The sequence below is a fragment of the Halichoerus grypus genome, chromosome 3 (genome assembly GCF_964656455.1).
Source record: "Halichoerus grypus chromosome 3, mHalGry1.hap1.1, whole genome shotgun sequence".
NCBI classification, from domain to species: domain Eukaryota; kingdom Metazoa; phylum Chordata; class Mammalia; order Carnivora; family Phocidae; genus Halichoerus; species Halichoerus grypus.
This window is the reverse complement of record NC_135714.1, coordinates 65,113,194-65,137,577: the sequence shown is the minus strand read 5'-3', so window position 1 is coordinate 65,137,577 and position 24,384 is coordinate 65,113,194. Positions and strand designations below refer to the sequence as shown.

General features: G+C 41.5%; 1 protein-coding gene across 7 annotated transcripts in view; it reads left to right on the top strand.

Moving 5' to 3' along the window:
- Positions 1 to 15,116, top strand: part of RASGEF1B (RasGEF domain family member 1B) — a 632,901-nt gene extending 617,785 nt beyond the window's left edge. For all 7 annotated transcript variants that reach the window (XM_078068829.1, XM_036070550.2, XM_036070549.2 and 4 more), the window contains 8 exons: positions 200 to 295; positions 412 to 514; positions 2,003 to 2,082; positions 3,385 to 3,480; positions 8,692 to 8,787; positions 9,139 to 9,262; positions 10,429 to 10,501; positions 13,750 to 15,116. In XM_078068829.1, the coding sequence (XP_077924955.1) occupies positions 200 to 295; positions 412 to 514; positions 2,003 to 2,082; positions 3,385 to 3,480; positions 8,692 to 8,787; positions 9,139 to 9,262; positions 10,429 to 10,501; positions 13,750 to 13,774 (693 nt within the window). In that variant the 3' untranslated portion in view covers positions 13,775 to 15,116. The remainder of the gene's footprint in view (positions 1 to 199; positions 296 to 411; positions 515 to 2,002; positions 2,083 to 3,384; positions 3,481 to 8,691; positions 8,788 to 9,138; positions 9,263 to 10,428; positions 10,502 to 13,749) is intronic.
- Positions 15,117 to 24,384: the final 9,268 nt, after the last annotated feature.

The window sequence follows — 24,384 nt, the reverse complement described above, 5'->3', positions numbered from 1 at the left end:
AGATTGTGATATTTCTGTAAAGGGAGTCAAGAATGTTAGTGATTTTCTCTCTCTCTGTCCCCATCCCCTTGTCTTAGAAAGCTGTCTTGCTCCATAAACTGGAATAAAGGCCCATATCTGACAAAAATGAGAGCCTAATCCACTCTTTTTTTTTTTTTTTTTGTCTCCAACTCATCTGCTCACTTTGCCCTCTCTGTAGAGTTGCTACAGTGAACGGAAGAAAACACGAAACTTAGAGGCTTACGTGGAATGGTTCAATCGCCTCAGCTACCTGGTTGCCACAGAAATCTGCATGGTGAGGAAATGAATTTTCTCTTTCTCCTCACTTTATTATTTTTTTATACTTATTTTACATCTGTTGGGTCTACATGTTGGATCACTGCCCTCTCCCCCCCTCCCTTTTCTATACAGCCTGTAAAGAAGAAGCACCGAGCAAGAATGATCGAGTATTTCATTGACGTAGCTCGGGAGTGTTTTAACATTGGCAACTTCAATTCCCTGATGGCGATAATCTGTGAGTGTTTTCTGGAAGATACGTGTCCTTTATTTGTATAGGTCCTGTGAAATGTGTCCACTAGAAATATACATGTAGTACAGTTTTATTAATGAAAACTCTGCTTTTTAATCCTGAATTATTTTAGAATGTTCAGAATGCTTTAAATATCACCGTCGTACAAGTGTGTACACTCTTTTTGACGTGTATGAGACTTCATGGAATACATCCAGTCAGTTTGTCCTCATCTGAATATTTATCGATAGAGGCTCATAAATGAGAGATTTGCCCAAATGAAGGATTTTAAAAAGTGTTTGGGCATTATAAGTGGGTCAAGCATTATAGAAATGTATGATCTGAGATTACACTGTATGATTCTATCAGCATGGATCGGAGGGTGGCCTGAGAAACTGGAATGTCTCCTGACTGCCCATGCTCCTAGTTCTTACCACCCGCAGCACCTTATTATCCTGGTGTACGCACTCTGCTCCTCCTTTGTAACATGGGGATTTTAACACCAGGGACCGTGTTTCTTTTCATTCATCCTATAAACATAGTGCATGGGGTCATGCCACAGTTATTGACAGTGACTCTTTCATTTAAAAATACCCTAATTTATACGATAAATCATATGTTTATCCTACACATTGTAGGTATTTAGTAAATAGTTGAGTATTTACCTGACCCTTTAGAGTCAGAGTCAATTTGAAGTCAGAGAATCTACCAAATGAAATTCAATGCTTTTGATCCTGATAACTCCCCACCCCTCACCAATTCTGTTTTCCATTTTCTTTTTGACATAATTTTCCTTATTTTCTCCCTAAAAATACTCACCAAATTTTGGCTCTTTGGTTTACTTCTTGAAAATAGTGAACAGAAAGATCATCTAAATCAGGGACCTGAATGAAAGTCCACAGTCTGGGTAATAAAAGATTACTTAATTTTCCCCCTTATACCATTAAGAAAATGTCAAGACAAGGCATGTCATGGGAGAAAGTATTTATAATACATTATAGCTGAAAAAGAACTTGTATCCAGACTCTATAAAGGACCCTATGAATCAATAAGAAGAAGACAAATAACCCAATGAAAAATGGGGCAGATACTTAGATATGTCACAAAAGTATGCTTTCATCTACTTATTGTTGTATTATAGATGATAAGTATATGAAAACGTGTTCCATATCATTAGTCATCAGAGAAATACAAATTAAAATCACAGTGTAAAACCATTTCACACACTGAAATGACTGAAATTAAAAGGACTGGGTGAACCAAATATTGTTGAGGATGAGGACCAAGAGGAATTCTCATATATTATTGGTGGGAGTATGAAATGGTATTTCTACTGTGGAAAACTGGCAGTTTGTTGTTGTTGTTTTTTTTTAATCAAGTTAACTTACACTTAGTAATGAACACTTTTTAAAGAGGATAACTTCAAATGACTTCTCTTATTTGTCTGTTTCAACTTTTTCTCCCCCTGCCCCCGACTCCATTTTAAACGGGAAGCTGGCATGAACATGAGCCCAGTGTCTCGACTGAAAAAAACATGGGCCAAAGTGAAGACTGCAAAGTTTGATGTTCTTGAGGTATGTGAGGCTGATGCCTTGCTGTTAACATTTTACACCCAGAAAGTGAAATTCTTCTATGTGAGCTTGCTCTTGATCAGGGAGTACTACAGAGAAGAAAGCCCATCTTTCCTTAGAGATGTAGGGAATGGAAGGGGGTTAGAATTGGCAGAGGGGGGAATAAATCAGGTTGTAGACCAGCCCTTTCATAGATAGAGGTGTCCATTTTGGGGTGAGCTGACTGGAGAAATGGTGACCTGTCAGTTACATCCCATTGTTTGCCAGGATGGAATTTGGATCCTGAACCATTGGGAGTTCTACTTCAGGGTGGGCTAACTTCATTTATTTACAGTGTCCCAGGGGAAGAGTTCCCATCCCTGTAGAAATACTCATTCACCATCCTTTCAGCAAATTTAGCTAACCTATGCAAAAGCTCTTCCAGGATAATTCTGAGGATAGTAAGAATTATACATAAAGTCATTTGTGTTTGGGTCATACTAATGTCATTATCACCTTGGCATGTTGGTGCTTTGAATCAGCGGTCTTTGGAGATAATAAAAAAATGTTCTTTCCTAAGTTTTCCTCCAAATTGGGAAGTATCATTGGATATATTGCTTTTTTTCATATTATCTAATAAATGTCTTTTCCTTCTTATAAGATAGTATGCTTCAATTATTTGTGAATGATTTGTTAACAAATGCAAAGAACAAGTTCACTACAAAGGGTTGGATCCCTATGCATGGCCAACCATCAACTGACCCATTAACATTCAAATGAAACCTGGAAATGGTTTCTTACGCTGGTGTTTGATTCTTTGTTATCAGTTTTAAGTTTAGTGTCCACAGTGAACCTGGAAAGAATTTGGTCTAGGTTTGACATTATTGAAGCTGACATCAGCTTATCTAAATGAACCAAACCTCAGCAAAGAAAACATTTGTGTTATGATGTGTTTTATGCCTACGTGTGTGTATGAGAGGGGTAGATCCTATCCTTAATGAGTTCTCTCACCTATTGCAATCTTTTTTTTAAAGATCTATTTATTTATTATAGAGAGAAAGAGAGAGCTAACAGGGGTGGGGAGGAGGAAGAGGGAGAGAGAAATCCAAGCAGACTGCACTGAGCATAGAGCCCTATACGGGGCTTGATCTCAGGACTCTGAGGTCAGGGCCTGAGCTGAAACCAAGAGTCAGGCACTTAACCAACTATGCTACCTAGGCACCCCTCGCCTATTGCAATTTTTTATGTAGGGTTAAAAGTATGATCTTGCAAACTTTCTGCTGGTGAGAAGTAAATGATTAATACTCTTCTCTCTTTTGTGGACAGCATCAGATGGACCCTTCAAGCAATTTCTACAATTACCGAACAGCTCTTCGTGGGGCAGCACAAAGGTCTTTAACTGCTCACAGCAGCAGAGAGAAGGTATGTGCTTAAAGGAGTTTTATTCATGGTAGAATTGCCATGTGTTGCATAAATGCCACGTGAACTAATGTCCCAAGCTTCCTTTACCTGTTCAGATCTAAAAGAGAAGTTGATATACTATAGAAATTTTTATGCTTTGCCACAGAGAGAAGGGGAATACTAAAGGAAGGTACCATGTTATTATCCATTATAAATGGATATTACTATGTCATTATTGCATTATTTAAATGATCATTTTGTAATATGTCTTAGTTGTTTTTCAAGCAATAAATTAAGTCATATGTTAAGATGACTGATAACATTAGAGTAATTTGATTTAATGGAAAATAGACATTTCAGCTCTGCACAAGGTAGCTGATTTAGTGTAACCTTTCTTCTTAAAAGAATTAGCTTACCTCCCATGGTTAAGTCATTTATTTTCAGAAAGTAGGTTAGTTGCTGTAGCATTAGGCCTGCTGTTACTAATTGGGTACGTGGGTGGCAGAAAAAGTACAGGGATGATGTCTGAGAAATTAATGGTCCTTGCTCTATCTACTCTCCCCTTAAACAATTTAATACTATCCTGGATCTATCATACTCTTGACTCTGAGGGTCCTTTCTTGGCCCATGTCATTGTCCTGTTTCCTTAGGTGGAAAGGAACAGTCATTTCGACATTTAGAGATCATGTTATTTGCAAAATAAATACCTGGTTACGGTAAATGGGCTGATGAAGTTTGATGAAAGTTATGTTTTGCTTAGATTCTATCCATCTTTTAAGTTAAACTGTATCTTCAACAAATTTTTAGAAATGAGGGTAAAAAACATTTCAGGGCATCTCAATCCCTTCTGCAAAAAAACTTCAGCCTCAGTGATCTAAAATAAAAACAAATCACAAAAAGAAACACCACCTTTTGAAAATGTTAAATTGGTTCTCAACAAAATCCAGAATATCAGTTCTGATAACATTTGAGAGACACTGTGAATACATTATTTTTTTAAAGAGACAAGGTCAGAGAGGAGATGAAGCTGGGAAAACTATCTCAATTTAGCCTGACAGAGTGTACCAGCTTTTAAGTTTTACTTGCCCAAATCTCAGCACCCCTGTGACAAGACTGAGAAAAAATCGAATCAGAAGTTTCTTCGGCTTCAGGAAATCAGCACATGGGGGGCTGTCTACATCCTGTCATTCCCCCTCCCAGATAGATGCAAGGCTCTCTCTGCAGGACCCTCCAGGAGAGCCAGGAGGCTATAGAATCCTATCTGTAACAGGGAGCCCTGGCCAAAGTCATTCTGAAGTCCAGCCCCCCAGAGAGACTAGACTTGTGGGACTCTCATAGCTTTTTCCAGAGAACAGTCCAAAGTATTTACCCTTTACATCATTTAATAAATTCTGTCCACTTTAGTTTTGTTGTTCTTTTAAACCAGTTCTGTGTGAGCATATGAACTATACTCTCTAGTTCATAAAACAAATGAAATCACCACCATAAAAAAAAAAAATGCCATTGCTTTTTCACAATTGGTCTCAAAGGCTATGAATGAAAACATTTTCGGGTAAAACACATCTTTTATTCAGGAGAGTTGGGGTTTATTTTTCCTTTTTTGAAGTGAGGAGAAACTCTCTTTATTCCTAAGTAATTTAAAAATCTTTCTAGCAACATGGTTTGGGATAATAGCATCTTTAATATTCTTTCAAATTGTAAGTTTATGTGGCCAGGGTGGCATTTCTCTAGGTACCATATCATAGAACAAATCAATTCTGTCTTCCTCACAGAGGCCCTTAAATGATCTTTAAACAGCTATTTTTCCTATGGGTACTCATGCCTCCAGGTTTTTAACCATTCCTCATATGATTACATGGTTTTAAATCCTTTTACCGTTCCATTTATGTTTGTGGGAACTTGTTCCTGCTCAACAGCATTCATTTCTAGGTATGAAACCGATAATGCCTCTAAGGTATATTTGCCAAGTCATTGAATTAAGAATATATTTTTTAAAGATTTTATTTATTTATTTGACAGAGAGAGACACAGCGAAAGAGGGAACACAAGCAGAGGGAGTGGGAGAGGGAGAAGCAGGCTTCCCAGGGAGCAGGGAGCCCGATGCGGGGCTCGATCCCAGGACCCTGGGATCATGACCTGAGCCGAAGGCAGACGCTTAACGACTGAGCCACTCAGGCGCCCCTGAATTAAGAATATTTTGAAAGAGGGGTGCCTGGCTGGCTCAGCTGGTGAAGCGTGCATATGACACTTGATCTCAGAGTCGTGGGTTCAGGCCCCACGTTGGAGGCAGAGATTACTTAAACGAATAAAATCTAAAAAAAGAAAAAGAATATTTTGAAAGGGAATTAGAAAACATTATTACTTGAGAAGTTCTCCCATTAAAGACATTATTGGCAGGACCTCCCAGAAACCAGGCTCGTGTTCCCTCCTATTGGTAACCCATACATCTACCTTAGTGCCTGGAAATCCAAAGTCCTTATAATCTCCTGATTCTTATTATGTTAGATTTGTTATAGGGGCTGCAGATATGAAGAAAACTATCAATGAATAAATTAGAAGTTGAAGAGCCTATGAGACTTCTTTCTGGCATATGGGCATAAGGAACAGAACAGTGAAGGGAGATTACTTATATTTCTATATTCTTGGAAGAGTGATTCAAACCATTAATAGTGGATCAGTCCAGCAATTCCACTTCTGGATATTAATCCAAAGAAAACCAAAAGATCTCTGTACCCCTATGTTTATTGCAGCATGATTTACAATAGCCAAGATATGTAAACAACCTGAGTATCCACTGATGGATGAATGGATGAAGAGATTGTGGTATATATACACAATGGAATATTATTCACCCATAAAAAAAAAAAAGAAATCTTGCCATTTGTGACAACATAGATGAACCTCAAGGACATTATGCTAAGTTAAATAAGTTAGACAAAGACAAATACTAGATGATCTCCCTTATATGTGAAGTCTCTCTCTCTCTCTCTATATATATATATGTATATATATATATGATCATCTTGCAGGCACCATAAATGTGAATATTACATAAAGTATAGCCTCTGTGTCTCAGCTAGAGGCACATGACATGGAGTTATGAAAAGTTTAAAGATCAATGTGAGACAGAATGGTCAACACCACATGAATCTCACAGCCCAGCGCTGAGAATAAAATTCTTGCTTAAAAGCTATTATACTATGCAAGTACCACATCTTGATTATAACTTAGTCTTCATTTCCCTTGGGATGACATATGCTTATTATCTTATAAGTGTATCAATAGTATTTTTCCCTTTTTATGGGCCCCATTGGTTTTTTGGGAGTGCTTAACTGAGGTCAGACCTGTATTATTTAATCCTCACCACAACTCAGTGAGGTAGTTACTATTGTTCCCATTTTAAGGTGAGGAAACTAGGCTTTCTTAGTATGTTACGCTTACATCAGGGGTTGGCAAACTTTTTCCATCAAGGGCCAGATCATAAATATTTTAGGCTTTGTAGGCCATACGGCCTCTCTTGCAACTACTTGACTCTGACGTGCAGGCATAAAAGCAGACAGACAATATGTAGATGAATGAGCGAGTATGGCTTTTTTCCAGTAAAGCTCTCTGGCCACTGTAAGTTGAATTTCCTTTAATTTTCATGCTCATGAAATATTATTTTGATGTGTGGCTCCTGGGCTATACCAAAACAGGTGGTGGGCCTGGGCTGGGCTGTGGGCCACCATTTGTCGACTCCGGGCTTGTACTGCCAATAAATTGTGGGGCCACATTTTAAGCCGAGGTCCAACGGAGTCCAAAACCCAGGCTTCCCCATTAGAGGTGGTCTTTCAAAGAAGCGAGGTCCAGGGTATGCTTTTTCATTGTTACGATGGCTGTTTAGTCCTAAAATAATAGAGGATTAGCCAGTATTATTTGAAGGGGAAGGTAATGAGGGGATCTTTCCTAATTCGGCTTAAGAGACTTCCATAGACAATAGCAAATGATTACAAGAATACTCAAAGATGCTGTCAAAACCACAGATTCACTTTGGCTGTTCCAGCAACCAGTGAAATAAAAAATAACCAAAGCTTGTTTTTTAAAATGACTTTAGGGGGGGAAATCTGAATTTATCTCTAGAAGTGAAAATTGTTACGTCATATTTTTGCGTATGAACCCAAATGTATGTTTTCCAGGGCTCCCATTCATCTAGTGTAGATGTACCCTATGAGTCATGGGCTTTGGGAGACTTCTAAAACCTGCTCTTGGGTAAACAACAGAGGCCCACAACTTGTGTTTGGAGCATTGTTCGCACTGTAGCAAATTTAGAATCTTCAAAAACTTGTTGGCATTTGAGAAAAGGTGGAAGTTACCATGTCTGAGCTTTGTTCTTTGTTCCTTATGGGCTTAGTAGGATTTAGGATAGTTTCTTAGAGATTATTATTTTAGGTTAATTAATTAAATACCACCTCATCAAATCAAAGACCCGTGGCAGGAGAGTCTTACTAGAGGTTTAGTGTTTTTCCAACAGCCATTAATTCTAATGTACACATTTATATTCCTCCTTCACTTGGACGTATCTCACAACATATTGTGCAAGGTACTGCTTAGGTGATTTCCCATGAGAACAGGTGCCTACTTGTTCTCTTCTGAAGGCCAGGTTTACCCAATAGGAAGTTTGCAGCAACTATTACCTAAAACCCTGAGCTCTCACATTATCTTGAGCGATGTCTTCAAGGGTAAAATGTTCATCTAAAAAGAAATTCATCTAAAATGTAGAAGTCTAAATGATACAACAGTACAGATCTCTAGCAGGGACAGGGGTCACACATCTTAAAAATCTTAAAATGCCTGCAGTGACAGGTGTTCTGTTAATATTTTGCTCCAACTAAGGGATTGCTAAGTGAAAAGCAAGAGTTCTTTTAGATCTTCTTCCATTGATTAGAGCTAGATCTTTTAGATTTATGATATGCTGTTGCAGTGGGGAAGACTGCAAAAGCTACATGAAGCCATCCGCCTCCTAATGCTTGTTGTCTTTGCTGGGGTTTGGTTATTAATAGCATTTGCATCTTTAGCAAAATTATGCAAGGGAGGAAACTGCTGTCATGGGCCGTAAACAAAACACTGTATCTTAATTCATCGTAGCCTATTATGTAAGCCAGCACTAATGTCCTTCATGAATTTCTTGTATTGTTTGATGAGACGCTGAATATCTATTTGCCCAAGCAAACCAAAATTTTTTCTTTTCTCTAGATTGTGATACCATTCTTCAGTCTTTTAATCAAAGATATTTATTTCCTCAATGAGGGCTGTGCCAACCGCCTTCCAAACGGCCACGTCAACTTTGAGGTAAGGGTGGGCCGCAGAATCTGAGCATGGGGAGGGGCCGGCCTCTCTGACGTTCCATCCCGGGCCAGGCAGCCTAAGCAGATTCTGAAGTTCTAGAACACAGTTTTCTCTTTCTCTGTTGTTTTGAAAGGAAATAACGCTACTGAGTAGAATAAATTAGCTGCAACGTTATTATTATCATCCGGAAGTATGTGAGTAAGTGTTTACCTGTTCCTCACAAATACCTATAGCTAGTTTTTATTAAATTAAGCAAATCATGTAGTTCAGTTGATTCGAAGCCAGAAGGGAAACATTAAATGGAATGCTCATGATTTTTGATGACCGCTTTTCAACTCTTTTCTTTTTTCTTAGAAATTTTGGGAACTGGCCAAACAAGTGAGTGAATTCATGACGTGGAAACAGGTAGAGTGTCCATTTGAGAGGGACCGGAAGATCTTGCAGTATCTGCTCACGGTGCCAGTCTTCAGTGAAGATGGTGAGTAAGCCTCGTAGCTGGAGCTCCTACCAGCGTCCTCAAGCCCTACCATTAGGGAATGGGTGCATACATGCCTCGTGTCTGGTTCCTCATACAACATGAGGCCTGTCTTCTGACCTCTTCCATCTTAAGAGTTTTCTGTTGCACAGGAAACCATATGATTTATCCCTAAAATATTTGCGAGGCACTCACTCTTCACCCATAAACAGATTGTTTCCATGTTTAAACATTCTTTATAATACTAGAGCTGCAGAGCTTTGGGCACAAATGGAAAGGTTTTGAAGGACTTTTTTCCCCCTTGTTTGGACTTGCTTCATTGGACCAAAAATGTTGACATTAAAAGTAATTTGAAAAAACAAAAATAAAAAAAAACAGGTAGTTGCTCCCTGCTGCTATTTGAAAAAGTAGTGGAAAATCTTGACCTGTTAAGACATTAAGGAATTTGAGGCAGAAACAGTGATTGTCTGTACTGAAAAAAATTGATGAGAAGAGAATTAAAGTTTGTAAAAGACTTAGGGATTTATTCTTTTGATCTTTTATATTCTGATATTCTCGAAATCACTAGTATTATTAACAATTTCTCACAGATTGATAGTGTTTGTGATAATGACTGAAGTGCATTTTGCATTAATATTTTACCCACTCCAGACGGGACTTGGTTGCTATTAACCTCTACAAATAAGATCAATACCAAGCTTTTAAATCTTTGAATGAGATACTTTTTGATTTAAAAATAAAGAAAAAAATATTAGAAGAATGAAAAAGTGGCCTGGAAATTCTGGCTTTTTAGCTATGAAAGGTGTTTTAAAAATCAAGGCTACCAGGAAAGGATCCCCCTCCCATCCCCTTCTTCATAAAGAACATAACTGTGAGCGTGTGATAGCATCATGTGGCTTGCATTTGTAAGCTGTTTCCCCCCATAAACTGTCAGTTAATTAAGTGCCTTTTTGGCCTAGAGGCCCTTGGGTTTTTGTTGAGATGGTCAATCAGGCAAAGTGATATTTTGTGTTCTTAATGAAACTATGATGCTTCTCAGTTGTAATTGGATATGTTAAAGAGTTTTGCTTTAGGGTTTAGCTCACCTTAAACAGGAGGCGGATGGTGGTGGGTAATATACCAGGAGAAGGCCTCGGTGTTCATGCATTCTTACTTTTTGTTGATTGTAGCACTCTACTTGGCTTCCTATGAGAGTGAAGGACCTGAAAATCATATAGAGAAGGACAGATGGAAGTCCTTAAGGTGAGTCTCTGTGCTTCTCATTGCTGTGCGGCTCGATAGGCCATGTTGGACTTACTTGAGGAAAGCCACATGCTTTCTGTAGGAAGTCCCTCCCTGTGTGTTCCGAGTCCTCTCTGCTCCTTATCTCTTGTCACCTGAATCTTTGCGGATGAGAATCCTCATTGCCATCACTCAGTTTTATTGCCTTTCACTTTTTTTATACTGTGACACATGCGGTGACTCTGCTCTCCTTTCTTTCTCGCATTATTTACCCCATAGTATGTATGGTAGAAAGAGCACTGACTCGTTCCCTTCATCTAAAAGATAACAAGTTCAGACTCTATTTCTGAATAGTTCTAACACTAAAAGTTTATTTGACCTGAGATAAAAGAGACCCAAGCACCAGTTGGTTCAGTAAATCTGAGTGTGTCACTCTCTCAGCGACTGGATTTTGGTCCCCATTTTGGTTTGAGAGAAAGAGGAAGCTGGGACTTTATTTACTTATCTTTTAAAGATTTACTTATTTGAGAGGATGGGAAGGGATAGAGGGAGAAGGAGAGACTCCCAAGCAGAGCACAGAGCCTGATGCAGGGCTTGATCTCAGGACCCTCAGATCATGACCTTAGCAGAAATCAAGAGTCGGACACTCAACCGACTGAGCCACCCAGGCGCCCCAGAAATTGGGACTTGAAACATAATTCAGAATCTATTCAAATTGAAGAATTGTGTTAATCTATTGATATTTTCAAGCAAATGTATTTTCAAAAAAACAAGGATGGGTAATAGGGAAATGTATATTTTAACCATTTGAGATATTTTAATAGGTAAAATAGCCCAGAATTCAGTAATCGTATAATCAAAATTGCTCTATTTGTATTTCTAATAAGAGACTCTGGGAACATGTGCCTTTTTGTACCAGGGTGGACAAGCACATTTCTCTTCTTCCCAAAGGCATTTGGGAGTCTTCATTATACTTGATATTGGGCTGTGTTTCATGAACTAGGGTATCCTAGATATATTTGCTTTGTGTGATTTCATTTGTTTCAAAGGAAAATTTAGGTTTTCTGTGTACCTCTCAGTGAAGAGGGAGGGATGCAGAGGCAATGGAATCATTAGCCTTAGAACATGTCATGGTGATAGGTAAAGGATTGGAGATGTTTCTTTTATCCCAGACACAAACGTAAAGAAGGTGTGGCCAACACCTGGAATCAAGGGAATGTAACAGGCTTGCTGGGCTGGTGCTCAAGACTACTTTCATGAAATTGTGTGCCTGCCAGTGGCATATTTATATTAAAATTTCGTATTGCTCTGTTGGGGTTAAAGGATATTTACGGCACTCTTCAGTGTTATTCATGTGTAAAACACGAGCCTCAGAGCCCATATCTTGCTGGATAAGAGCTTTAGGAATGACTCCTTGTTGTTCTTTGCCTTCCATGTTTCTCCTCATTTTAATTCCCTTTCTGTTTTTTTTTAAGAGCCTGAAGTTGATATGGCCCCTGAGTATAGCTTAACTCTTGTGACTTTTATAGATTTTTTAAAAACTGGTAAGCAGGGAAATTGGCTATACTTAAATGATACCTGGTATCGGCATTTTACCTGTGAAATCCAGACACATTAAATAGTCCACACCTCCCACATACTTTTTTTCCCAGGATTTTCTGATTGTTATTCTTTTATGCCATATTCCTAGTGGTTAGTGGTTAGTTTGGAAGGGTTCGTAAAGTCAAAGAGTTGATAGTAAAAACTAAAGATCAAATTACACAATCTCTTCCCATATCTATATGTACCGTACACACAATATACAATAACAGTTAACATTCTCTTGGTTGAAATATGACCAGAGAATTTAGTGGAGAATTTAGAAATAGGAAGTGAAAAAGAGGGTGCCCTGTACTGGCTTAAATTCAGACACAAATCCATGAATCTGTCCGCAGTTGTACTCAACTCAGAAGTGTTCAGTAATAATGCTTCTGATAAGCATTCATTGAGGGGCTAGCCCCAGCACAAATAGAGAGGATGGTGTATGGGGAAATATGTATCTAAACACAGTGAAGATGTATTCTTGGTATAACAGACGAGTTTCTACATGAAAATTGTTTTTAAGGAGACTTGAAGAACAAACTCTCCTTTGAGTCTGGGTAACAGCTGTGCACTCTGCCCTTTCCACATCCTGTGTCATCTCAAGGCCCCGCTCCAATGCCTCCCCCTCTCTGATTCATATCTCCCCAGAAGGAGTCTAAGGCAGTCTTCTCCTGTTACAAGCCAACGGGTTGTCTTGTAGTGCATTGCTTCTTATCCCTACTACAATGTAAGCCCCTCGAGGGCAAGCACGGGGTCTTTCATGCCTGCTGCAGCGCTGGGCCCGTGCTCCTGCCATGTTGGGGAATGACGCTGGGTTAAGGCAGGTGTTGGCCCAATCATAGCAACCACCAAGAGGATAAAGAAGAGAAAATAGGCTATGATGGTTTGCAAAGCTGCATGTGTTAAGTGGATACAAAGACTATTCTAGGATGATAATACCTAGCTGAAACTTACATCGCATTAACTTTGAAGGCAATTAGATAATTTCCCGTAGATGCTTTTCCTGCTGACCCTAGTGCCGTTCAGTCGGACACGTAGGCTCAGCAGTGGCAATGACAAATATACCTCTGATGGTAGGCACCTTTCTTGTCACTGTCTATTTACATGCTCTCAATGGACATTGGAATGTGAAGATGCTTATATTTACTGAGTAAGCCCATCTGTGATAAGACCAGTGCAGATGTAAACGCTTTTAATAATTAATGACTTGTCTTTTTGTTTTTGTTTTAATATAAAGCCACTCAAAATAAAGATTTACCTATAAACAAAGCTTTTGCCAACTCCATTAATAAATATTTATTTGAAGTGACTAGCAGTCACTAGCACAAAAACCAGAAGGACTTCAATGCTTAATATTTTTTTCTTCCTCTTTTTTTTTTTAAGAGAGTGAGAGAGCATGCACGTGGGCGGGGGGGCGGGGAGCGGCAGAGGGAGGGGGAGAGAATCTCAAGCAGACTCCCCGCCGAGCGGGGCTCGATCTCACAACCCTAAGATCATGCCCTGAGCCAAAAATCAAGAGTCCGAAGCTTAACCGACTGAGCCACCCAGCTGCCCTTCTTCCTCTTTTTAACTATGTGTAATCAAACTTAAAGCCTAGGAGAGGTGAAACTAGTATTAGGCAAGACCTTTTAATCCTAACTGAAATCATCTGCCACATTCGTTCTCACACTGTCTTCTTTATTACTCAGGTCCAGCCTCTTAGGCAGAGTTTAAGGAACGGGATGCTGACCGTCACCACTGCTGTGTCACTCAGATCACTGAGGGGCTGGCCTTTGTTATTTGGCATCTAGTTCTACAAAATAGCCTGCTAAGTCCCTGTAAGCAAGCTCGCCCAAGAGCAGATGGGGAACTTATTTCCCACAGCTGACAGATTGACTCGGATTTGGGGAGAACTGACATGTTCACTGAAGACACTTGAGAAAGAATCCTCTACCGATCCGGCTCTGCACATGATTCATCTTCTGGAATTTCCATGTGAATCACAGCTCTGCATCTGGATGGAGCTTTCTTTTGTGTGTGTGTGTTTTTTTTTTTATTTGGTTGAACATTTGCTGCTAATGGGACTTGCCCAGCTGAGTGCTGGCTCTTAGGAAGCCCATGTTTCTTTGTTAACTTAAATGAGAAAGGGAGAGGAGGGAGGGGAGAGAAACTTCCATGTAGATCCCAACTTCAGCTCCACGGTATTGCCAGGAGGGGTAAGATGGTTCACTGCTGACTCTGGACTTTGTTTCCCCTTAGTGTGTGCTGTATTTTGAATTCCTCTCCTCCCTCTTCCTGCAAGATTTTGAGTTGGCTGCTGGTTAGCAAACTCCTTTTTACCCATATAAGTTATTTAATATAATGAAGCTCAACACTGTGGTAGGAAAATAGCCACTAGGAAAAAAAAAAAAAAAAGCAGAGTTTGTCGTTGGACGCTTAACGTTCTAGAAGGACTTTTTGTTTTCTCTGCCCTTCTGAGCAGTTTACAACTGACCACTGTGTTCTACAGATGTATTTTTCAGTAGTTTTTTGTTACTTAGTTTTCCATCATGCCTGTGTTTTTCCTCTTGTAAATTTAAATTATCTGACTTTAAGGGTCTTGGAAAAAACCCATGGCCTAATTACAATTTAATTTTTTGAACAGACTGTTATTTTTCATTATGTTTGGGAGTCTGTTGGTGACTAAACATGTGAACAAAGAATAAATTGGAAGAGTTAATCCCTCCTCCCCTCCACTGCAGCAGTGAACGAAAACAAATGAAAAACATCTTGCTGTTAACTCAAAGGTCGATCTAATTGTGAAATAGTTCACCTTGTTAAACATCTCAATAAGTCTGTGGCTGCTCTGCAAACGGCCGTTATATTTATTTACTCTAGGAGAAACTGTAGAGTAGTAAACCGTGCTAATGAAAAAAACAAAACATCATGTTCAAAACAGAGATGTATTTGAGAACTGAATGACATGGTTTCCAAAACCAGAGCATGTGTGTATGCTGCACGCCATCTCAGCAGACCCACAATGTCTCCAAGTTGTCCCTGTACAACCATCAATATATTTTAAACTCTGCGGCCAGGAGCTGTGGCGTCTCTCTTTTCTTTTATGGGTGGGGTTGTTGGGGTGGGGGGCTGTCGTCAAAGCAAGTCAACTCAAGTGACTGGCTAGGAGGGTGTCTGTCCTTGAGGAAGTGGCCTTGAGGAGTACGTGTGCGGATATTTATTTTCTAAAAATGGATCAGAGCAAGCATTTAATAAATAGCACTTGCCAGGCATTCTCCAAGTGGATCGCCATCCCCGCTTTTTAGGTGGGGGAACGGCATATTAATAATAGTAATAATAATGATAATAACAATAATTTGTCCACGGCCACATAGCTATTGAAAGGCCCCCAAATTTGAAGGAGGCCGAGCTTTGAACCGTGCCGCCAAGCCTTCTCCAACTTCGATATAACCTTTCAAACTTGCAAACTGCCCAGGGATCGTGCTTCGGTGCAGATTTGGATTCTGCAGGTCTGGGGTGGGGCCCAGAGGTTGCTAATGCTATTGGTCCTGGAATCTGCTTAGAGTAGGAGGGCGCCCCACAATACTGCTGTTTTTCCCTGAGGAAGGCCTCTCCCTGAGCTCCGTGCCCCTTTCCTTGTTGCCGTGACAACTGTGCTGTTTCTCTCTCAACCATCCACATCCAGGGTCAGCTAACCACGGGCTGCTGGCCAAATCTGCCACAATGGTTGAAAAAAATCAAAAGAATAAAATTTGATGGTTTGCGAAAATCATATGAAATTTAAATTTCAGTGTCCATAAATAAAGTAGAACACAGCCACACTCATCCGCTCAGGCATTGTCTTGTGGCTGCTTTCTGCTGTAGAATCTTCTAGTTGTGGCAGAAACAGCGTGGCCCGCAAAGCCTCAAATAGTCACCCTCTGGCCCTTTACAGAAAGTTTGCTGACCGGCCCCTGATCTCAAGTGGTCGTTTTGAGCATTACATAAATGAGTTTGCAAAGATGCTATACGGTCTCTATTAGAGCATTAGATACATACATGTGGCTGCTGGAAAAATTTTACTGAAGTGGAATGAGGCTTAAAACGTGATGCTAAGGCTATTTAAACAATTTTCATGGAAAGGGTTGCCATTCTCACACATAGCCTCTTGTCTTAATATCTAGCTAAACCGGGGGTTTAAAGCATGTAGTTGACTGATCTGTGGCAATCATTTACTCTTCTCCTCTTCATGCCGTGTATCTGGACTCCCCAGCAGGTTAATGGATCCATGTCCAATTTACGTGGCTGGACGGAAGCCTCGGTAAACACAGTGTAAGCAGCACGGGGCCATGTCAGTCAGTAGATTTCGGTTCAGGAGGTACTCTGTCCAGGCGCGCCAGACATTCCAAAGTGGGCTCCGCGCTGAGCCCTGGAGGGAGCCTCCGAACAACCGGGGTTGGGTAGGGAAGGAAGAATGTACCTTTCTCCGTGGCAAGGGTCTCATGTGTTTGCCGACACAGGCTTGAGCTCCCCAGGGGCGGCCTGCCTTTCATCTCATAAAGAACATCCTTGCATATGGTCGTCTTACCTTTGCTTTGAAGGTCTTCAGCTTTGCCTCTCCACTCGACCTGGCTCTGGCACCCCGGCCCGATGCCTCACCCATCTTGTGCTTTTCTCCTAGCACACTTTTCTTTCTGTGCTTTTCTTTTTCTAACTGCCGCCCATATGCCTCCTGCACTTAGAATCTCAAGAAACCACAGCCTACCACTGGCAGCTGAGTCACTGGACGATATAGGAAGGTTGAGCTGTGGATTATTAACATCCTCTACCTGCTGCTGGGGTAGATTTTGTTTACTTTGTGACTTGTCTCAACAAAAGACAGTGCCTGCCTCTTTTCCAAACATATCTTACTATCCTGACCAACGGTGCACAACTGGGGGTAATTTTCTTTTGGAGCTAAGGGTTCAAAGGAATTCCTAAATTTGTTGCCTGGGAAAAAAAATGTGAGTTACCTGGAAACTAGTAACCAAACATAAAAAAAGATATTCTGATAGCAACTCTGTCAGTTTTACCCTTGAGACATTTTTTTTTTTTAAGATTTTATTTTTAAGTAATCTCTACCCCTACAATGGGGCTCAACTTACAACCCCGGGATCAAGAGTTACACACTCGACCCCCTGAGCCGGCCAGCTGCCCCACCCTGGAGACATTTGAAAAGGAAAGACGTTTGCCAGATTTGGGCTTCGAGAGTTTTCCTAAAAAATTAAAACTTCCTGGATAAGTCAAGCCATGGTTTTTTTTCCGGATTTGAATGATCAGATCATCCCCTCAACTGTCTGCTTCACGTAATCGAGATCACTGGCTCCACTAAATGCCAACAAAAGAGATGTTGGGGTTTGAGGTTTATGCATCCGAACCTAACAGGTTAGGGACCTATCATTCAAAACTAGCAAATAAGGCTCCATGCAAAAAAGACCACTGCCCTAATTCTACATTAAAAAATCAACTCCTCCTAAAGGATGTATACATACTTTTTTTAAACTTAGTGCAATAAGGAGGTTCCCAGGCAGCTAATTCCCTTTTTAGTGCTAGCAGCCTTCAACAGGCTTAATTCCCACTCTGAAAACCTAAAACCCTGCTTCATTTCTCTATGATTTGATCTATTAAGAGAAGAAAAATTCCAAATGTGTGTGATCACACTCTGGACAGTATGAGAGATCTATCTTAGAATACTGTTAACTGTTAGCACACTTAAGTTTAAATATGCACAGAATCCAACCTTTTTTACTTCTAGGCAATGGTTTTGTAGGTCATAATTTAGGGAATTAAAGAGGAAGAAGGGAACTGATATTTCTTAGAGTCAAGAAGAAAATGATGTACTTCTCGAAGGGTGCCAAACCAATGGGTTTTCTACCATGAAACAAAGTTTGCATTCTTTCCCTCTTTCCACCCTACACTGCTTGGAGAAAATGATAGTTAGCTTGAAATCATCTTTCTCTGGATGAACTGCTGTGGGAAAGTAAGTTCAGCACAGTGTATTGTCAACTTGGTTGAAACATGGACTTGGAGGACCATGGGCATTGTTAAATTTTTTGCAAAGCAATTATGAAATCTCCTAAGGGCATGTGAGTGGTGTGGGGAGTTAACGTGTGCTCAGTAAGTGTGTTGAATGCACGAGCAAGCCAATTAATCCGTCTGGTTATTGGAGATTCACAGGTTTTTGCTTTCTTTGGGTTGACTAAATAGCAAAAGTACCTCTAAGACATTTGGATTTTGGAAATAAGTATAACTTTAAGTAATTCTGGTCCATGCTCATCAGTGCCCAGAGATCAACAAGGTAAATCCAAGGCACTGAGGTTTGTTTTTACTATGATGATGCTTAATTAGACTGCTAACATCCCCCTGTGTTTACTGGTACCAACAATCGTAACAAGAAACCCATCTTTAAAAATAATATTAATTGGGACCAAGATTGCTCAGGGTTCTGGGATAAGTTGGAAAGCCACTCTGTGAGAGTATTAGATGAGTCACATGAGAACAGAGTGCTAAACTGCACCGTGCTGAGATTTGTGGGACTTTGGGGAAGTCTCCCCACCTCTCTGAACCTCAGTGTCCTCCTCTGTAAGTAATGGGTCTGGACTAATTGATGTGGGACGGCCATTCCAGAGCTAAGAGTCTGTGGTTTGGGAAAGCCCTTCTCAGCCTGCCCCACTGAAAGGTGAATTAGCAAGTAAATACAGCATCCTGCATCTCTGCCTGCAACCTTTTCTTCCCCCCTGCCTCTTCTGTGTTTTGTGTCCTTGTGTTTGAAGACAGAAGAGATCAGAGGCTAATTGCTACTCAGAGGAGACAAAGGAGTACTAGAGGCTCAAGTCACCCCCCCAGTGGTTCCCCACACCGGGGAAAGAGTTCTCTATAGTGAAAAGTGCCCGTTAGACCAGAAATCAGAAAATACCCTTTGTGCAAGGCCAGCGGAATGATTTCAAAGCTGCTAGATTAAGAAAGCACAGTGTCTGAAGATGACAAGAATAGCTTTGTTGTGTAGACTAATCTTTGCCACAGCAGCTGTTGTAATTGTGCTTGTTTATGTAGATAAAATCATATAGAAATTGCCTGTTCACACCTAGTCATTTACAAATGAGTCATGCTTTGGCTCAAAAGACCCAGATTCACACAAGTGATGATCAGAGCCCGCTTCTGCATTTTGTCAACTTTCGTGTCTTGGGCCAGAGGGGCCCTCCTCAGTGGTAAGCAGCAGAATCTGACTTACCTGTTAGAGGAAGTCCCACACTGAAGGAGACCAGGAGTACACGCCAGTCCTCTGAGGATGGACACCTTCTTTCCTGAAGCTACCCATGTTCCAGGAATCCTAATCCAGGAAGACCTCTGCCATGGAGAAAAGATCAAAGGAAGAACACAACAGGCAAGAACTCAGAAGAGGGAGAAAAAAATGTAGGGAGCGGGGGCGGGGATCTGTACATAGCAAAGCTTTTGACAAGTTTAAGAAGAGGTGTGATATGAGCAGCGTCAGAGTTTCTGAGACGCTCAGAAGATGTAAACTCTAATAAAACAGTGAAGCTAGGCAATATGTGGGGAAATTACAAACTACTTGCTATCAAAATAGGTATTCGATAAATGAATAGACCTAGATATGTAGGAGGATTGCTTTTAATTATAGTCACTTACTTTACTGATTCCATACAATTTTATGAAATTCTGGAAAATGGGCGTCATCGTTCCCTCTCCCCTTATCCAAAAATGATCAAGCCCTTTGTCGCAGGGCAAAGAGAAGCTGGCTGGAGTGCTTGCCTCTCAGCCAGTTCGGACCTAGGAAGTAAGGATAACCCGCGGGGTTTTTGGGTGCCCCCCAAAGGCTCAAGCATTGTGAAATGCTTTCTCTCCTTCAGACTATTCTCTTGGCTCACACATCAATCCAGCCCTGCTGTGTGTCAGGTGCACAGTGGAATAAAGGAGATCCCTTATCTCTGCCCTCAAATTTTATAAGGCGGTGAGGGTGCAGGCTAATTACCAAAATATTCTTACACATGGAATGTCCTAGGATCGGAGAGTTTAGGATATGATACAAACAGTTCTTTGGTTTTTCTCTTCAAGTTATTTTTTCAACCCATAGCTGTCAATCTGGAACAAGTCCGAAGGGAGTTTTAGTCTGCCTCATCCAGCCCTGTGTGGCCTTCAATTTCCAGAGTCTGTCCTCAGTGGAACTCTGGGTTCTAGCAGAGATGGAAGGAATGAAGGAAAGTAGTGTTACTGCTAAGATCGGCCACCTCTTCTAATACAATTCCCAGGTGCTTTTGTATGCATAGAGCTTCTCTTTTCTTTGCCTTCACAAAGAGTCCTGTCAAGTATCTCTGCTTGGAATGAGCCTGGGCCCCAGAAGGTCGGTGGTCACATGGCTCAGCAGATTGGGGGATGAATGGAGGAACCTCAGCCTTGCCCATGACAGACAACACTGTTCCCAATAAGGCTGGTAAATTCCCAGCTCCCATCCTACCTCCTGAACTTGCTCTGTGTCCTGGAGCTTCCACTCACCCCTCTCTCCAAAGCAAGGCATCACTTTCATTAGGGTTTACTGATCTAAGCTAGCAATTGGAAGGTTTAAATTTGTTAATCTAATTCATTCTATTAAGTGATTGACTAAGAATCATTCTATGTTAGCATTCTAACTGGGAGAATGTTAGGGCATCCAGTAGAGCGAAATTTAAGAATTTAGGCAGCGAGGGGAGACATGAGGACGAGGAGAACTAAAGCCATAAAATATAAGAGCTTTAAAGGTTTTACCAAGCAATTGATTAATTTAGCCATCAAGCTGGTTGGTGAGTGGCCCGGGACCCGAGCCACAATCTGGGACTCTTCCCTTGCACTAAGCAGATGCCCGCTTAAGGCAGGCCAGCCTGCCTGGGACTCCGCCCAGGTTCCCGTCCTTAGCAATTCGTGCTGTTTTCAGCTATCCCAGCACTTTGGAAGTTACAGATTCTCTAACTGTCAAGAAAACAAAGGGAAGATCTCATCCAAGATTTGGTGAGTCCCTAGGCACGCTTCACACTATGCAAAATGCCAGAGATACCGAGGTGTGAGTGAGACCCAGCACCTGCGCTGTTGCTTTAAAATCCTCTACCAGCTCAGGAGGGCTCCGCTTCTCCTGAGAAAATCAGCCTCTATAGTGGAACTGATGTCGGGAGCTCATCTCTCCTGGACCCTGCACCTGAACGTTTTATTTTTGTCTAATTAGTTTGGGAGATCAGAGCCCTTTGCAGGGCGGATGCAAACCTGAGATTTTACAAATGTCTGCCTGGGGAGCTCCTACTCCGTGTAGGTCCAGGGCCACGTGTATCCTTGTATTCCGCACAGGCAGAGGAGAACAGCTCCGGACTGAAATCCAACCAGCACCCACCCACCAAGCTGTGTGGAGCCTCCGTGGAGGCAGCCTCCATCTGGAGGACGGGATGCTGAGGCGCCTGTTCCTAACTGGCACCGAGGCTCTCGATACACTGCCAGCATCCCTGCTAAAGGGCGCGGATGAAATGCTCTAGTCAAAGAACCAACTTGTGTTTGTGATGGTTGAGGTAGGGTTTAAGTTGTGGCCTGAGAGGTAGGCAGGAGCCACCTGGACGAAAGATTTGGGCTCTGTATTGAGAAATATCACTTTTCCCTAAATGTCTATGTAGAGCCACTGAAGGATTTTCGGCCGTGAGGTGTCGGGCAGCATTTTTCTTAAAGGTGGATTCACCTTGAAGCTTCAAGCCCTCTCACTGGTACAACCGCTTTGAAGACCCTGGCCCTAATTTTATACTGAGTCTCAAAGTCCTTGATCTTAAAGAATTTTCCCCTAAAATTATATGAACTCTAGTTTCCTACAAGCCTGGATCCACATCTTACTGTCCCCCGGACTGCAGACCTGTACATTATACCTCTACTTGGATGGCTGTGTCCAAATACAAAAGCAAAAAATTGGCAATTTCTCACCAGTGGTAGTCATCGGTGCTAGTCACTGAGTCTTTCCAACTCTGATTTCCAGGCATGTGGTAGGATTGCACTCCCATCATCCCCTCTGAAGTGAGGCAGAGCTCTGTGATTGCTTTGATAAAATGTGAGTAGAAGTGACTTCGCTTCCCAGCAGGAGATTTCAAAGCCAGAGTTCAATTCATGGCGCTCCCTTCCAACTGCTGTGGTTATGGAGGAAAGGTGTCAGGAGGAAGCCTCAGCCCTTCTGGGTCCCCGAGCGAATGCTCTGAGCTGAGCTCCCTGCCAACAGGCAACAGACATGTACTATGAGTGGGAGAAAGATGCGTGTGGATTAAGCCAGGGAAACCTGGGGTCTGTTTGTTACTACAGCATTGCCTAGTCTGTCCTGATTGATGTATTTCCCAGATATGTCCTTCTTCCTGTTTTTCCATCTCTGTAAACATCAGTTCAGTCCTCTGGGTTGCTCAGACCAGATCACTGGGTCTCATCCTTGCTCTCTCTTTCTTCGAATGCACATCAATTGTCCTGTGGCCTGCACCTTCAAACATATCTAGAAACTGACTACTTACCACTGCTATCCCTTCCACCAGGTCAAGACACCATCATCAACAGCCTCCCAAACCCTGTGGCCTATGTACCACATCTCAGCTAGGGTGGTGGTTTAGGACACAAGTCCATTTATGTCACTCATCCCATTGCCCATACTACCACAGTGGTCTCACATCTCACTCAAAGTGAAATCTGAGGTCCTGTAAGATTTAACCCTGTTGCCTTTCTGGCCTCACCTCCTACCCTCCTCCCCCTCGCTCATGCAGATCCAGGCACACACTCCTTACTAATCCATACACACATTGAGCCTTGTCCCAACCATCCCCTTGGCCTGGAGCCCTCTTCCCCATCAGCTTTATGGCTCATTCCTTCTTCACCAGCTCTGCTCAGATGTCTCCTTCTCAGTGAGGCCTTCTGGTTGATGCCCTCTTGTGATATTGTGAATTATAACAAGAAATATATACTTGGTTTTCTTCCCTTCCTGGTTTCTGACACAGAGGTCCTAAACCCTTGGAATTTCCTAAGTGAGGAGAGTGAGAAAGGTGTCTTTTGTTATGTTAATGAGGTCATTTTTGGAAAGCACCTAAGGAAGGAGGCTGGTTGCCTAGAGAACCAAACTTGTGGTTAGAGAGTTGGAACTTTCAGTTTCACCTCCTCTGACCTGGGGGAGGGGAGAAAAGCTGGAAGCAGAACCAATCGCCAATAACCAAATGATCTGATCAAGTATGCCTAAGTAACGAAGCCTCCATAAAAACTGAAAAGGAAGTGTTCAGAGACCATCCAGGTCGGTGAGCACATGGGGAAGCAGAGAAAGTGGTGTGCTCTGAGAGGGCATGGAGGTTCTCTGACCCCCGGCCCTACACCCTGCCCTACATTTCTCTTCCAGCTGGCTGAGTTATATTCTTTTATATTTATATTCTTTTATAATATATTATTATATTCTTTTATAACAAACCGGTGATCTATTAACTGAAATGTTTCTCTGAACCCAACAAAGAGGTAGTGGAAACTTCAGATCTATAGCCAATAGGTCAGGAGTTCAAGTTACAACCTGGACTTGTGATTGGCATCTGAAGTGGGAGCGGTGGGCAGTCTTGCAGGGCCTAGCCCTTAACCTATGTGATCTGACCTAGAATTCACTGAATCATAGGACATCCAGCTGGTTTTGGAGAATTGTTTGGTGGTGTGCCACCCACATGTTGGAATTAGTGATCAGAATTATTTTCCCTAAATCAGCAGCCCCCTCCCAACGTGTCTTTAAGTTGGGAATAACACATAATCAAGCTTACCACTACATGCTGGGTTCTCTGTTAAACTCCTGATAGACATAAACTAAGTTACTTACAAATATCCTATGGCATGGAAACCATTCTTATTCTTACTTAAGGAGTTGAGAAACCGTGGCACAGAAACGTTCGCAAGTTGCTCAACATCACAAAACTGGTAAGTGACACAACTTAGATTTATCTGTGTCAGACTAGAAAAGTCATGCTCTTCATTGCCATGTCATTTTGCTTCTTCGATTAGGAAAATTCCAAAGACATAAGAAAATTTGATTTTAGCAATTTTTAAAATAAGTATTTCTGTCATCCATATATCAGTGCACAAATGGAGACCCTGTCACAGCACAGTCCAGCAGAATTCAGAGCTTGCTGGGCAGGGGCTCCCGGCGCACAGCGTGAGGTCGATGCCTGCTCACATACAGTTGCTCAGGCAGTGACGGTGCTCCGACTCTGTCCTTGTTTTGTTCTCATTTTTGTCATTGACCAGCATGACGCTGGAAACATTCACAATACTGATGGAGTTTTCATTTTGTTGCGATGACAAATTAAACC